General features: G+C 39.7%; 1 protein-coding gene across 1 annotated transcript in view; it reads left to right on the top strand.

Moving 5' to 3' along the window:
* The first annotated feature begins 665 nt into the window (after positions 1-665).
* The window catches only part of helt (helt bHLH transcription factor), a 33,816-nt gene continuing 18,291 nt past the window's right edge, over positions 666-16,190 (top strand). The window contains exons 1-4 of the mRNA XM_088342911.1: positions 666-909; positions 1,284-1,388; positions 1,480-1,576; positions 3,326-3,805. Coding sequence (XP_088199037.1) covers positions 883-909; positions 1,284-1,388; positions 1,480-1,576; positions 3,326-3,805 — 709 coding nt within the window. The 5' untranslated portion in view covers positions 666-882. The remainder of the gene's footprint in view (positions 910-1,283; positions 1,389-1,479; positions 1,577-3,325; positions 3,806-16,190) is intronic.

Raw genomic sequence — 16,190 nt, 5'->3', positions numbered from 1 at the left:
AAATTTCTCTGAACGATATGTTTGCAAATATTTTCGAGACAAATCTCTCCCCATATCGGTGTTGGGTAAAAATGGAAGCAACATTTTCAGTAGCAGGGTGTTTTTACCATTACAATTTACCACTGGTAAATTACATGTTATTTTTGCGTGTCTTGAATAAATGTCCATAATTAATACGTAAACTTTCCACTCATATCGATTTTTATTTAATGAGTGGTCAATCGAGTCGGACTGCCAAGAAACATGGCCAAAATTTCAACCATTTACAAAGAGTTCATTCAAAATTCAAGCACTTTTCAAACCTCAAAAAAACACATTAAAATTCAACCTTTTTCAAGGATTTTACGAACCCTGATTAGTATACGAGTGCACATGACAAGAACGATGACAAAAAGGCCATCATGTGAGGACACACCAGACGACCTATCCTCTTTTTTTCTTTCCTTTTTCGTGTTGGGTTGTTTTGGTCGCGCGCGCCCAATTGCGCCAAAAGTCGTCCTGGCTCGCTCTCGGCTTTTACCTCCTCACAAAAAACAAAACCCAGCCACGAATCACGTGGCTCTCAAAAGGCCACGTGGGTTAACAAAACCAGGTTAGCCCCTCTAACTGAAAGTCCCCCCCAACCCAACCACCCCTTCCTCCCACCGCACAGACCACAACCAAACCCACGTTTAGCCCCGCGTACACGCATGGTCCCCCCCATCTAATCCCTGCGTGGAATAATTTACATTTTAGCCTAAATCCCCCCTGGATGAACCCTTTATAAGGAAGGGGCTTGTCTCTTTTTCTACTCCTTACATTTTGTTCGTCTTTCCACGGCATCTCGTCTGCAATACTTTGGAAGACCTTAAAACAACTTTAAAAATATATATATATATCCTTATGGCGTCCAAAATGAAAGATCGAAAGGTAAGCTCAGTCTTCTGATTAAGGAAAGTAGTGGAGGTGATGTTGTAGTTTTGATTTAAAAGTAGTTAAACTTTCTCAATGTTTTCCACGCGCGCTCACTTGGATGCGCATGTTCCGTCGCGTCTGCGGAACGCGGTTAGACGTTAACGCATGACGTCACTATATCAAACAATAGTTATTCGAAAGTTTATACTGTATATATTATTCAAATCCCTATACGAGCGTATATTTTCGTCAATAAAGTGTAAACGGGGTAGTAAAGCAAAGGGAAGTTGTGCGTAACGCAGCCCGGCGCGCATTTGTAGTTGTTCCATTGCCGAAGTTTTGGAAAAAAAACCCACCCCTCACTAAAGACTTCATCTTCATTTCTGCAGAGAATCCCCATCTCCCACAAAGTAATCGAGAAACGAAGACGAGATCGGATCAATCGCTGCCTCAACGAGTTGGGAAAAACGGTTCCGATGGCGCTGGCCAAGCAGGTATAGAGATTAATGGGCGCCTTTTCCGACCGCGAGGAAATACTGAGTGTATATTCTACATGTTTACTATGTCATTTTCGTCATCCTGCAGAATTCTGGGAAGCTGGAGAAGGCTGAGATTTTGGAGATGACGGTTCAGTATTTGAGGGCTCTCCACTCGGCGGATTTCCCACGGGGGAGAGAAAAAGGTGAGCGAGGAGACTGGGGCCTGTGGAATTTTCAATTTGGGAAGCAGGTAGTTTTGGTAAAGATGCATGGAAATGAAGGCTCTCTTTCGTTGAAATGATTTTATCTGACTATATTATTATGGGTGTATAATTTGAATATACTTGTAAGAACCAAATCCAATTGACGCTTCACAGGCCTTAGTAGGGTGCCAGGGTGTGACTGCTTCAATAACATTATAAAAATGTAATTAAGTACGTCTAGATAAATAAAAGCTGAACAATCCTTGTTGTTCCTTTTTCACAACCCAAAACGCTTTTTTTCGGAATTCCAGTAAAAGGGCGTACAAGTGCGTTAAAAACATGTTTTAGGGTCTCTAGAATTCAGTCTATTTTCTCAAATAGGACCATTATCATTTTTTTTACAGTTAGCAATTCAGTAGCGGTGGCGCTTCCTCAACTAAATATTTAATAAAAAACATAAAAAATAAATAAGGATACATTCTGAATATGAAATCGGTGTTCACGTGGAATCAAGCTAATTGCAGACACAGTAAATGACCAGTGTTAATTTAACACTGTTTTACATAAGGAAAATATATTCACTGAGTCAGTGTTACCTCATGGTCCCATTTACAGTGTGTTAATTTAACACCGGTTATTTTACTGTATAGGCTATAATAAAAAAAAAAAAACTAGGGATGGAGGGGGCGTACCGATACCAGGTATTGATATTGGTGCCTATACCATCCTTTTTTAAGGTATTGGTATAGTCACGAAGGTAGCTGATAATAGTATCCACCGACTTAGAGTACTTTTTAACTATCAGAAGCCTGAAATCAAAGAACCAGTCATTTTCCGCGGAATGATTGCAATATTAGAGGAAAATATTAATGAATATATTATTAATATATTATTAATATATATGTTAGTTCAACACTTTGTAGAAAACGACTATAGGTTCACTCAGGTAGAGTTAGACATTGACTGTTTTATTTATCTCTTTTTTTATAACATTTATTTTACCTTACCCTTACATGAATGTTTTAAATTCTTAACTAGACTATTTGCAGTCTGGAGCTTCAAGATTGAAAAAAAATGATAACAATTTAATAAAATAAAACACATATTATATCATTATTGGCAGAATGATGCTATTTTTACTTTATTTTAATTTTTTTCATTATATTAAATTTTCTTTTCTATATATTTTTTATGTTATTTATGATCACTTTGATAATGTGTTTAGGTTTCTCTATAATAGTGAGTTTTTTATATATCTTTTTTTAATTTATGTGTTTTGATGTTTTTATAACGAGATTTTTCATGCTAACGTTATTTTTTAACGTGGTTTCCTTTTTTTTAAAAAATAATGTGATTGTTTAATCCTATTTTTTATTTTATTTTGTTTTTTTTCAATAATTTGTGTCGTTTTTCCTTTTTTTAAATGATAAATTTTTTTTTTAACAATGTGTTGTATTTTTTATTTTTGGATTCTTTTTAGAATATTGTTTTTAAATTCTTTTTTTAATAGTGTCTTTTGTTTTTTCTCTTTTTCAAAATTGTTATTATTTTTGTATCCATTTTCCCCAATACCCTTTCTTAAATATACCCGTGTAAAATATGTGAAAAGAGTTGAGGGAACGGGACCAGGATAACCTCTTTTCCTCCTGTCCGCCTTTTTTTTTCTTTCCGTTTTAGAACAGGGAGAAAAAAATAGAATGTAAACAACAACAATAACCTTGATTTTCTTGTTTTTTTTCATGATAACAGGCGAGTTGCTGAGCGAATTTGCCAACTACTTCCACTATGGCTACCACGAGTGCATGAAGAACCTGGTCCACTACCTGACCACGGAAGACCGAGCCGAGACCAAAGACATCAAATACGCACGTATCCTCGCCTTCCTGCAATCCAAATCACGTGCCGTCACCGAGCCTGTGTTCGGTCCGGAAGCCTCCGACTACTTGGGCCACCAGCTGCACTCGTCCCCTGAGCACCAAAACCTGCACAGCCCCACCGAAGCCACGGTCTACCCGTACCATCACCACCAGCAACAGCCTCAACAGCAACAGAGTCCACCAGGACATTTGGCCTGGCACGGCTCTACCCGCGGTGCCACCATCTCGTACCCGCCCGCCGTAGCGTTAAGCGCGCAGCAGCACGGTGGCTATTTGTCGCAGGTCCAGGGACTGGAGCATCACTACTTTAACTTGCTGGGTCATGCCCATCACAACACGTTCACCTTGCACAGTACGCAAACATTGCCTTGATGTAATTAAATCAGTGAGGAGGGTGGAGACTTGTAAAGTGTACATGATGTGAATAAAATTTTCTTGCAAATGTGATTGTTTGTTAGGCCTTTTTTAACTATTTTCGAAGCCCAGAGCAAGTTTGGTGTTAGTTATGCTAGATCAGTGTTTTTCAACCACTCTGCCGCGGCAAGATATTTTCAGATGTGCTGTAGAAAGTTATCTAATTTGTGTGCCTGTGCGGTCAAGCGCCTGGAAGAGTAATCATGTAGTACTCTTCCTTACCGTAAGCAGCAGCCTTGTACTTGGAGAAAAGCGAATTAGTGACCCATAACGGCAGAGACAGGTAGAAAACAGGACGACGGTAAAAGTAATGAAAGAGTTTTTGAAGAGGAAAAATGCTGACTTTGAACTGGCCCCTGGACAAAATCCGGACCCAAATGAAGGCCTTAGTGGAAGTCAAAAGAAATCAGACGTCCAGCAAAGTTTCTGGCGTGAGGCAATACAACGAAAGCTATTTTTCATTTTTACCCGAAATGCAATTGCACCGACTTCGGTATCCTTGGTAAAATACTTTATTCTTTGTGTTCATCTGATTCCTATTTAAGACCTAATAACGTCATTCTTCGATGTTAAAAACACTTATATTGTTAATCAGTGTCTAAAATAACGTGTGCCTGGACGCCCCGTGGCGTGCATCTTTTATGTGGGGCGTACAACTTACACAACGTCTCTGCCCGGGTGGCCGACAACTTTTTCAAGAAAGAAAAAAAGAAGAATGAATGGAGATTAGTAAATACAGGTACATACTGATGGCAGATGGAAAACAGTGATGTGAAGTACTTGGAATGAGTTATATAAGTAGATTTATAATAAACTTAATTTTAAAGTGTTGTTCTGTTATATATTCTGATTATCAATCCTTAATACTTTGCAACAAAGGCTTTTTTTTTTTTTTGCGATAAGTCGTCTAATTGTATTTCAAGTTGTGAAAAATGGGGCAGGCAACTTTATGGCTGGGCAGGCAACTTTTCTGAGTTGTCTGCCCTGGTGTCCGCTAACTTTTTGTCATGAGTTTCAGACACTATGTTAATGTAAGCTTTTTTCCCTTTTTCAGCTGGTGATGTCCTGTGGGATTTTTTTTCAATGAAATCCAATGACCCGAAAAAAGGTTGACAAACATTGTGCCAGGTCACATTTTGTTTTTTCCTCTTATTCCCTAATTTCTATCTGAAGATGGAGGGAGCATTGTCAAAATATGGGTTACGCAAAACGACAAGTAAAACAAAAGAGCAGGATAATTCCCTTCAAGTTCTTATTACAATGAAACAAGTACCGTATTTTCCGCACTATAAGGCGCACCTGGTTATAGGGCGCACCCCGAAAAAATAGTTTTTGGTCCTATATTTGACATACATAAGACGCACCGGATTATAAGGCGCTACAATGGGAACGTCGACAAAACAGTCAGATAGTTCAGTCTAACTTATTACCCCCTTAACATTCCGAAAGCTTGCAAAGAAGCAAATACGTGTCGAAAACACGTGCGGATGCGACGTCCGTACGATGTCACTCAAATGCATCATTCCAAATATCATTCGGAAGGTTAAAGTCTTGGGATTCAAGAAATGCCAACCATTCCTTAGTTTCTATTTTCTTTTTCGCTCGCAACTTTACTGTGCATATGACAATAAACATTTGGAATTGAGTTTAATTTAAAAATAGACACTCCGTTCCATCCATTATCTGCACCGCTTATCACAGAAACATCGAGTTCAGTCTGAAACAAGATACAGGGAAAATATATAGCCAGAGTAGCTCACCGAAGTCGTTGTGTTTAATAATAATGTGCAACCATGGTCCTCTTATATCTGTGAGTGTAGTAAATCCAGGAAAATAAAATATTTACAAATACAGAATAGTAAAAAATGCTTTCTCTATGCCGTCAACCCAACGTGTGATTCACATTCATCTTTTTCGGCCAATTGCAGGCTTTGTTTTGCCGCTTTAGCCTATGCCAGCCTGTAAATGATAAAAAGGATCCGCCCCCTTCACCTCCGAATAACTTCAGCCAATAGTGATCGATTCAACTGATGACTGACACATCTTTTTCGGCCAATTGCAGGCTTTGTTTTGCCGCTTTAGCCTATGCCAGCCTGTAAATGATTAAAAAGGATCCGCCCCCTTCACCTCCGAATAACTTTAGCCAATAGTGATCGATTCAAATGATGATTGGCACATTGGTTAGCCAATGAAACGCCGGTAAATAAATCCCAGCATACACCGCGGACTACTTGGCCTTCGGGGGAAAATCTAGTCGGCGGCTGCTGCATTAGTTGCAAGACTTTGCGACTTACCGGTAATATTGATCCATATATAAGGCGCACTGTATTATTATTATGATTAAAAACTTATTTTATTTACAGATGCTGCCCTACTTTCGAACGAGATCCGGACGATCGTTCGTAAGTTGAATTTGTTTGCAAGTTCCTTCAGTGCTATATTTTGTTTGTTTAAGGCTCATATAAGTAACCTGTATGTTTTGTACTAAAACATAAACATATCATAAAATAATATGCTTTATAAAGATAAACAAAGTTGAGTTTAACTTACTTTTGGAAGATGCGCTTTAAGAGCTCCTCCTCCGTGGTAAAAAGTGGCTGGAAAAATAAGCGTTCCGACCATTTTCTCAATCGCATCGAGCTTTCTTATTGCACTTTCGTTTCAAAAGAAACGGCTCGCCTCTTATTTACAATTTACAGCAACCATTTTAAATGGATGCTCAAAATATCAAACAATACAAATGTCAAAGTTCAGTCCACATAGTATGTTGACACACGAACTAGGAAGTAGGAGCCGGATTTCTTCTTCGGGTTGGATGCTGGGTGACCTCTCACAGCATCACCACATGCCGGTAGCGGCAGAAAGAAGCAGAACAGTACTATCCTGTACTCCGAAAAAGTTGCACACAATACAAAATCTAACAGCAATGTCCGGATATTTTTCAACATCCAGAAAAAAATGTTCGTATCTACCGTATTCCGTAAGTCGAATGGTCGTAAGTGGAGGAGCGTCTGTACCTGAGAGTGACAGGCTTGCTCTGAGAAGACCAAAATCTTCCCTGCCATTTGCGAAATGCGGGACAAATCTCTAAACATTCCTTGAAAGCACACTAGATATAACTTGGAGCACATTTTTATTTGTATAGCCGTTAATCACAATGAGTCTCAAAGGGTAAGTTGCATTAGTCACAGTTAAAATAAAAAAATGTTTAAAATAATAATGTGATGATTAGAATAATCAAATAAAAAGTACTGGAAAACGATTTAGAATATTACTTCACTGACGTATTTCAATATCCCAACAACAATTGTAAGAGGCTCGCTGGTAATCTTCGACCAGTATCTTTGCATAGAAGTTTTCTGCTTTAGTTTCAACTTAACAATAGTGCAATTGCATCTGGTAGCAACATTGTGGAAAAATAAGAGTAAGGAATTTAAATATGAATATGGATGTTTCTATACATTGGCAAGGTATATCACATTCTTGTGCACTTATTTAGGGTCAAAGAGGTGGTGTCTAGGGTGTGAGATGTAATTGATAATGTTGTTGGCTTTGCTGCAGTTTTGCAAGCTGGCAATGCTCTAAAGCAGAGGTGTCGAAGTCAAATATAATCGAAATAAAACAACAAAAAAAACACAAATATTTATTGCACACATTACACCGTGCCTCGTACACATGACCTGGCACAGCTTTTCTTTTTTTCTTTCTTCGTTCTTTACTTTTACTTCCACCTTTTTTTGATTTCTCTTCTTGTTCTTAAAAGTTTGATCACTTTGAGTCTCCGAAGTTTGTGTTGTTCCTTTTACTTTGTTGTTTTCGGTTGCACGACACAGTACGACAATTAGTTGTAAAATCAAACACACTGTCCCTTTAACTTTCATATCAGAGTGGTAGCCTCAAACTATCTTCCCAAGGGCCGTAATTGCCCACCTGACAACGAGTTTGATACCCCTGATCTAGTCATTATATAATCTCTACATTGTTCTAAAGTGTGTTTTGATTTACTATTGAGAAGGAGCCCTTGAGAAATATCAGAGCACGTGCAGGTTTCAGTCTGAACAAGGGACGGGTGTAAAGATGGGAAATGGGGAATTTTCCACCGAGTAATGTTTCGATCCGTCCTTATGGTATACAAATGATCGCCAGCTATTATTAAAGCGCACTTGGTTAAGATGTGATTTTAAGTTTATGTTGGTAGTATACAAAATCATGCATGGACTTGCTCCCTCATATCTTTCCGATTTAATTTCCCCCTATTTTCCGGTCCGGAGCCTTCACTCTGAAAATGCTGGTCTACTAGTGATCCCATGAGCCAAGAAGAGATCCGCAGGTTCGAGAGCGTTCTCCATTCGGGCCCCGGTGCTGTGGAACGCTCTTCCCCGTAAGATTCCTTCTGCAACCTCAGTGGAAATATTTAAATCTAAGCTTAAAACACACTTCTATTCTATAGCATATGAATAACCTATATTTCATGTTGACAATATCTGTGTATTATTTGTGATTGCAACATCCATTGCAGCCTGGTCATCCTGGAAGGGGGATTACCTCATGTGCGGTCCCTTCTCAAGGTGTTTTCATTTTCCTCATGTTGAGGTTCTTGAATATTTCCTTGCCCTCATGTAGGTTTTAGATCAGGGGATGGTGTCATAAAAGTCTGTGGTTTGCAATAATCTGTGACTTGACTTGACATGTTTATTTGTATAGTCCTTGATCGCAAAGAGTCTCAAAGGGCTACACAGGTTATTGCACAGACTATTATACACCATCCCCTGATCTGAAACCCACATGAGGGCAAGGAAAAACTCAAAAACCTCAACACGAGGAAAATGAAGAAACCTTGAGAAGGGACCGCACATGTGGTAATCCCCCTTTCAGGATGACCAGGCTGCAATGGATTTTGCAAGTACAAATAGTACAGAGATATTGTCAAAATATAGGTTATTCATATGCTATAGCGTAGAAGTGTGTTTTAAGCTTAGATTTAAACATTTCCACTGAGGTTGCAGATCGGATCTCAGGGGAAAGAGCATTCCACAGCACCGTTGCCCAGATGGAGAACGCTCTCGAACCTGCGGAACACTTCTTGGTTCTTGGGATCACCAGTAGACCAGCGCTTTCAGAACGAAGGCCTCGGACCGGAACATAGGGGGAAATCAAATCTGAAAGATATGAGGGAGCAAGTCCTTGTATGATTTTGTATAATACCAAGAGAACCTTGAAATCACATCTTAGGCTAACAGGGAGCCAATGCAGGTTAGCCAAAATCGGTGTAATGTGATCGGACTTTCTTGTCCTAGTTAAAAGCCTCGCTGCAGCATTTTGTACCAGCTGAAGACTCTTGATTCTGGACTTCGGGAGACCGGAGAGTAGTGACATGACATGACTTGACTTGGAAACCATTACAGCTTTGTTCTGTATTCACAAACCTAGAATATTATGTTTTTTTTGTTTTTAACAGAACTGTTTAATGTTATAATGCCGCGTCTCACAACCCGGACGAACACTCGGAGGAAGAAAAGTATGTCCTTTTTTACCAGCTAGCCAACCGGCTATACTGCCGGCCAATTTGCTTCTTAGTTAGCCTGGTAATTAGCAGAGTTGAGGACATTTCTTGTCTCTGTGTTTCCCATGATGCTATGCTAATGTTGGAGAGTAGATGATTGCGTGCATATGCTAGGAGCATATACATCTAACAGCCTTTAGAATAAGTTCAGTGTAATTAAAAAGGTACCGTTATTATGTTTGTAAAGGACCAAGAATACCTTGTCGGATTATTTGTTATGCTTCGCATTTAGATGTTAAAAAAGGAGAGCTTAAACAGCTCAAGGAGCACCGCCTCATTGTGAGCGAAGGCTGAATGAATCATGCTTCATCCTTGACTGACTGCGAAGAAATGACTTCGACACCATGAAATCAAAGTTTCTCCTCCAAGGAAACGATCAGAAAGTACGGTACTTTCTCTTGAAGCATTTCTCGAGGACTTAAAACAATCCTGGCCCCCCTGAGGCACCTCAAGCCACATTCAATATTAATAAAAGACATAAAAGGAGCTCATTGTGTACACATGCTGATATGTGTACACAAGAATGATTTCAGGGTGGCTGGCTAAGAGACGGACGCATATGAATCAAGCTGCATCATTCGCCTGGATGCTCGAATAAAACGCGTTAAGCGGCATTAAGTGCCCCCCCCTTTCAGCCGAAAAAGAGACAGTGGCCTTTCGGATGAATGGTGACCGCAAACACAAAGTAACGCGGGGGACTCACAGTGTTCATCCACACGAAAAAGCCTCACACGCATCACATGAATAATAATAAAGTGAGCACGGATAAAAAGACATTACATTTATTGTCATGTAAACAGAGTCCCCGTCCGAGGGCCGGGCGCTGTGTGTTTTCCGTATTCATGCTACAACGTCAACGCTGTATGATATAAATATCGTTTTTCACGTCATAAATGATTCGTTTTTTTGCTATAATTTTGGGGGGGAAACGGGTCATGTTTTTGGAGGGGCTTTGTTTTTGGAGATTTCTTGAATGAATATTTTAAGATACTGTTTTTTTTCATTATGTTTTTGTCAATATAAAAAAAAACACAAAAATTAAAAAAAGCGAGTATTTTCTAGGTGTTTTATGAAATCACCTCAAAAACATCATTCTAAAAAACAAGGGGGAAAAATTAAATATGAATATAATTTTTTTAATACATAGGCAAGATATATCATATCCCTTTGAGCTTGTTTAGCCAAGGTGAGAGGTGTCATTGATAATGTGGTTGGCTTTGCTGCAGTTGTGCGACCTGGCAATGTACTATGCAGAGGTGCTGAACTCAAATAGATGGAGGACCACCTAAAAATTGGCTACAAGCTGATGCTCGGACGAATGATCGTTAAACATTTTTAAAATGACACATATAGTCTTGTGATGGAGGAATTGAACCTCCAAAAAACCTAACAAATATATTCCAATATGATTAGATAAATACAGCAATATTATCTTTTGGCTCTGTCAGTAATCTTGAATTTACAACAAGCACAAAAGACAAATGTCCTTGATTTAAGCATCCCAAGAACATTTATTGAAAAATAATATGGTATTATTTAGGTAGTTTCAATGGCTTTTTACTTTCTATTCCAGCAAAAGTGGGGAAAATTGACGTCACTTTTCTATCATTCAGTCAACTAAAAGAGTTCTCCAAATAGTGGAATTGGATTAAAATACAATCAAACCAAGTGCCATAATCAATAAACAGCGTTCCTACAGCTTAAGGCAAGTTAACTTCAAGACCTTTAAAGACATTGAAATGTTTTTTTAAAAATTCAAGACAAAAAACAACCCACATTCTAAACAAAACAAAACAAAAAAAAATATTTATTGCACACATTACTTCCTGCCTCATACACATTACCCAGCACAGCTTTTGTCGGAAAGCCTTTTCTCATTAAAACTACACGTTCCCATGGTCCAGAGTAAACGTCCCTGTCCAAAGTTGCTTTGTAAATTGTGGGTAGACAGAAGACATGAGTCTGCTCTGAACGGCCAACTGAAACCACATCACCGTTTTGATAGTTCCGTTATTGTGATCACGCCATGTTGCCACCAAAGTAAACAGGTGAATTATTAAAAAGACAATTGATAAATATTAAATCTTTTGAGTTCAAACAAATATAAATCTCAATAATGTGTTCACATTTTTCAGAATTTTGAAAATTGGATTTAAGAGATTTTAATGCCAATTAAGGCCTTATTTTTAGAATAATGAATTCAATGCCAGGCGGCACGGCAGCTGATTGGTTATAGTGCGTCGGCGGCACAGTTCTGAGGTCATTGAATCAAATCCAGCAACCAGCATTCCTGTGTGGAATTTGCACGTTCTCCCCAAAACATGCATGTTTAATTGGTCAGTTCAAATTGTCCCTAGGTGTGAATGAGCGAGTGTGTTGTCTGTCTCTGTGTGCCCTGCGACTGGCTGGCAACACATTCAGGGTGTCCCCTGCCCACTGCCTGAAGATAGCTGGGATGGTCTCCAACACCCCCGCGGCCCTACTGAGGATAAGCGGCGCAGAGGATGGATGGATTCAATGCCTTTTAAGACATTTCAAGAATTCGCAGGGAACCCTGATTAAGCAAAAACAATGCTTTCTTCAAGGAGAGGTAATATATGCAAAAAAAAAAGATTTCTGGAGAAAAATACACTAAGAAAAATAAAAAATCTTGGGGACTGTGGAAAACCTTTACAGGGGCCGGATGTGGCCCGCAGGACCTCACTTTAAAATGTGTGTTCTAGAGACTGAACAGAGAGCAGCCAATGATTTTCTGCGCTGTGTTGGCTAACCAGGCAATGGTGGACTTTTACAATGATGACGTCCGTTTAAACATAGGTAGAACTGCGAGTAGTATTAAAAAAAATATATAAAATCACCATTAATTTCATGCATTATAACTTAAGTATTTGGACATCCCTGCCAGATTTCAAAAACAACTGTACAATGTAGTTTTTATGGGTACGCCAGCTGTGAGGAGCTGTGAGGAGTCCGACAGTTAATGTGAGCGCAGCATCAGCACCACCGCCTTACACACCTCGCAGTCTGATCTCAGGCTTAATAAGGGGAGAAGAAAAACACGGGGGTGGGGGATTGGATGGAGGATAGAGATCATTCCCACACTGGATAGCCGTATCTATTACACCTCCCCCGCCCGACAACCCCTCCCTGCTGATGCCAACTACCCCCGCCCTCCCTCCCCCTTGAGCTAATAATGCCAAAACTTGGCAGGCACATGAGCAACAGTTTTCCCATCACAACAGAAGCTTTGGCTGGCACAGTGAGTATATGAATGAGATCCTATTAAAGACAACAACCCACCTTTATGCTGACAAATACATTTCCGTTGTTTTAACCGAAGCAGACAGCTCATTTTAGTGACTTCAATATTGCCGAGTTTCAGTCAGCGCTGCCGTTTTTCCACTTGGCAAGCACTCGGCAATCTCATGCCATCAGATTATGCAAATCCACAGAGTTGCCCCCAATTGCACACTACCTCCATTTAGGAGCAACGTATCAGTGGCAGAAGTGAATGGAGCCATACAAGCGGGGCCGTCTTAAGAAGGGGGTATCTCCTGCCGTCAATGAAAAGTACTGTACGAAAGGTCCCACTGTGGACTGCGTCTCTGCCTCGCCCTCATATTTATTCCTCTTTCTTGTCTTTATGGGAACAAGGAGGCGTAGTTTCAAGCAGGCTTTGCCAGACCTTTTAAGCCTTGCGCCCTATTGGCAACCCCGTAGAGTTGGCAGACACCCACTCCCTTTAAGAAAAGTCAAAACAAAGCATTTAGTGTCAATGTTAAATGTGTGAAAAAAAAGGGATTGATACAACACATTAAAGGAGCTATAATTAGAAACGCAAACAAATGCATTGCACAACAACATAGCTCTGTATTTTTAATATTTGATAATCATAATATGTGTTTCTGTAATACAGTGGTAAGCATATTCGCCTGACACACGTAAGGTCCCCGGTTCAAGATTGGGTGGAAACATATGTTGGCCTGGAAAGGGATGGGTTATACTTGCCCAAGAAACACCACAGAAAAATGGTGCCCCTACAACCCTAGTGGTTAAGGGATCCAACTAACAATATACCTACTATACAATTTATCTGAATGCATGAATATATTCAATTAAGTTGAAAGGGACCGTGTGTATTTTTTTGACCACTAGATGTCACTCCATTACGCTCACTCTTTTCAGCCCCAGCTGCCACTTTTCTCCTAATTAGCCCTTCTCCTATTTAAGAATGTTATTATCGTTCACTCATGGTCAGTCCGTCAGCGAACCTCAAACACATGCAAGGCAAGCATTTTCTACTCTGGCTGTGTTCTGTTCCCGACCTGTTCCTGTATCCTGCCCGATTCCGTCCCGTTTCCTGTATCGATCCCCTGTCCCTGTCTTGCCGATCGTCCCCGGTTACCCGACTTGTTCCGATCTACGACCACGTACCGTTCTCCTGTCCCGGCTGCCCGACTTGCTTCCGATCTACAACAACGCTTCCTCTGCAAAGCGGCTTCCTGCTCCTCCTGCCCAGCGAGCACCGGATCGCTGTTGTTTTCTCCTCTCGTCCTGACGACCGTCCCCTTAATAAAGCATTGTGTGAAACGTTACACATATGGGTCCACTGCTTGCTTAACATTTTATTGATCTTTCGTTTTTCATTTTGAGTATCTATTAAACAATTAGGTTACGCATTTATTTCCATTTTTACACATTTTCTTATTTTGACTTAAAGCTATTTTAGTATTAGTTTTTTTTATAGCCATGATTATATTATTATATTGTTAATAATCATCCATTAAAAAAAGAAGCAAACAAACCAATACGAACTGACGCCACCCAAAGAGAGCTCTCTAGCACCCCGATTTGTGGACGGGTCTCTATTTGAAGACTCCCGCTTTGAAAGCAGCGCAAAGATGCCCAAAACGTGCCCCGTGGCCTTTGTCATTCATGAGCAACAAACAGAGTGAGCTTGTTAACTGGCACAATTAAGGCGTCATTTGCCAGGCCCCTATAGGCTCTTTTGAATTTATTCGAACAAAAGATTGGAAATGTGAGATTCACTGGGGTAGTTTTGCTCATGTGGACTCGGAGAAACGAGACAAAATAGCTCACTTGGGTTAACTGCGCACCTTGGCATTGAAATGGTGATCTACTTAAATTGCTCAGTGTAAGAGTCAAAAATGGGAAATCAAGGATTTTATAAAACAACTGCAGAATTTAGGACCCGAGGCTTTTATTGTTACAACCTGGTGGCTACACTTTGCAAAGGCAATCATTCATTTATACCATTATATTATTTATACCATAGAAAAAGATTGGGAAAGTTTGATGCAAGCTACAGACTATTATGACACCTTCCCCTGATCTTAAACCTACACGAGGGCAAATAAATAATACACAGATATTGTCAACATAAAATATAGGTTATTCATATGCTATAGAATATAAGTGTGTTTTAAACTTGGATTTAAACATTTCCACTGAGGTTGCAGATCGAATCTCAGGGGGAAGAGCATTCCACAAACTACACGCAAAATTAAAATAATAGTTATCCTTTAATAACATGTTTCGTATTGTAACCCCATGAGTAAAAAGCTATCACAAACTAGGCTGGTGAAACTATGCAATGCAGGAACACATGGAGGCAGCCAATATACTGTACAATTATTAACATTTTCAGGATCTGTTACGCCATCTCCCCTTAGAGCAGGGATTTTCAACCGCTGTGCCGCGACACACTAGTGCAGGGGTGGCGAACAAGTTTGACACAAAGAGCCGAAATTTTTAACTGTAAGAGTCAAAGAGCCATACCACCCACTGACCTGCCATGACAGACACACACAAACACACACAATTAAAAACATATTATTTCCCATAACACACTCCTCTCTTTTTAATATAGCAAGTATTGTTCTTGTGTTGATTTCAAGGAAAGTGTCCACCCTCAATACACACAAAAAAACCCTAAACATGAAACAAGGCAAAGAGCCACAGTATATAGAAAATATGATAAGGCAAAGAGCCACGTGTTCGCCACCCCTGCACTAGTGTGCCTGAGTGATCGCCAGGTGTGCCGTGAGAAATTATCCAATGTTACTTTTTAAAATTTAATAAAACAATTATGAATCATTTTCTGCAAATATTATGTCATTGTCAAGTGTCTGTGCTGTAAAAACTGGGAGTATTATAAATTATATCGTAATTAAACATACTGTTCAGTGTAATTTTATAACATTTTTGGTTAGTGGTGTGCCGCAAAATTTTTCCAATGTAAAAAACGTGCGATGGCTCAAAAAAGGTTGAAAAACACTGTCTTAGAGGGTACCAACATGGGGGAGTGGCCGAACTGCACACACCTACATCTCATCTCCACATGCCTGAGTTTAACAATCTGGAGTTCTACTTGACCGTGTTGGTTTTTATGTTTATTGGCCAAGCCTAGACTTTTCTGGACAGTTTTTCTTTTGTTTAACTCCACCTGTTCCAGAGAGCTGTTGTTTGTGCTTGTTTTCCTCATTAAGCCATTTGTCCCTACTATGATTGTGTCTGCTATTTGGTCCGCATCCCTAAAATGCAATGCAAAAGTATTCTTTATCATCTGCACACAAAAAAATGAAGACTCTTACTACTGAACTGAGCTTACTGAACAGTTATGCAAAACTAGTTTTTACAATCTAAATAATATTAAAATTGATTATGATCCAAGGGTGAGGAAGCCCATTCTTTAGGCCGACTACCTTGAAAAAGAACATCACGCCTCAGTGGCGAAAAC

Source organism: Urocampus carinirostris, chromosome 8, assembly GCF_059441175.1.
Source record: "Urocampus carinirostris isolate Australia breed hairy pipefish chromosome 8, RoL_Ucar_1.0, whole genome shotgun sequence".
NCBI classification, from domain to species: Eukaryota; Metazoa; Chordata; class Actinopteri; order Syngnathiformes; family Syngnathidae; genus Urocampus; species Urocampus carinirostris.
This window is presented reverse-complemented; position numbering and strand designations above follow the sequence as displayed.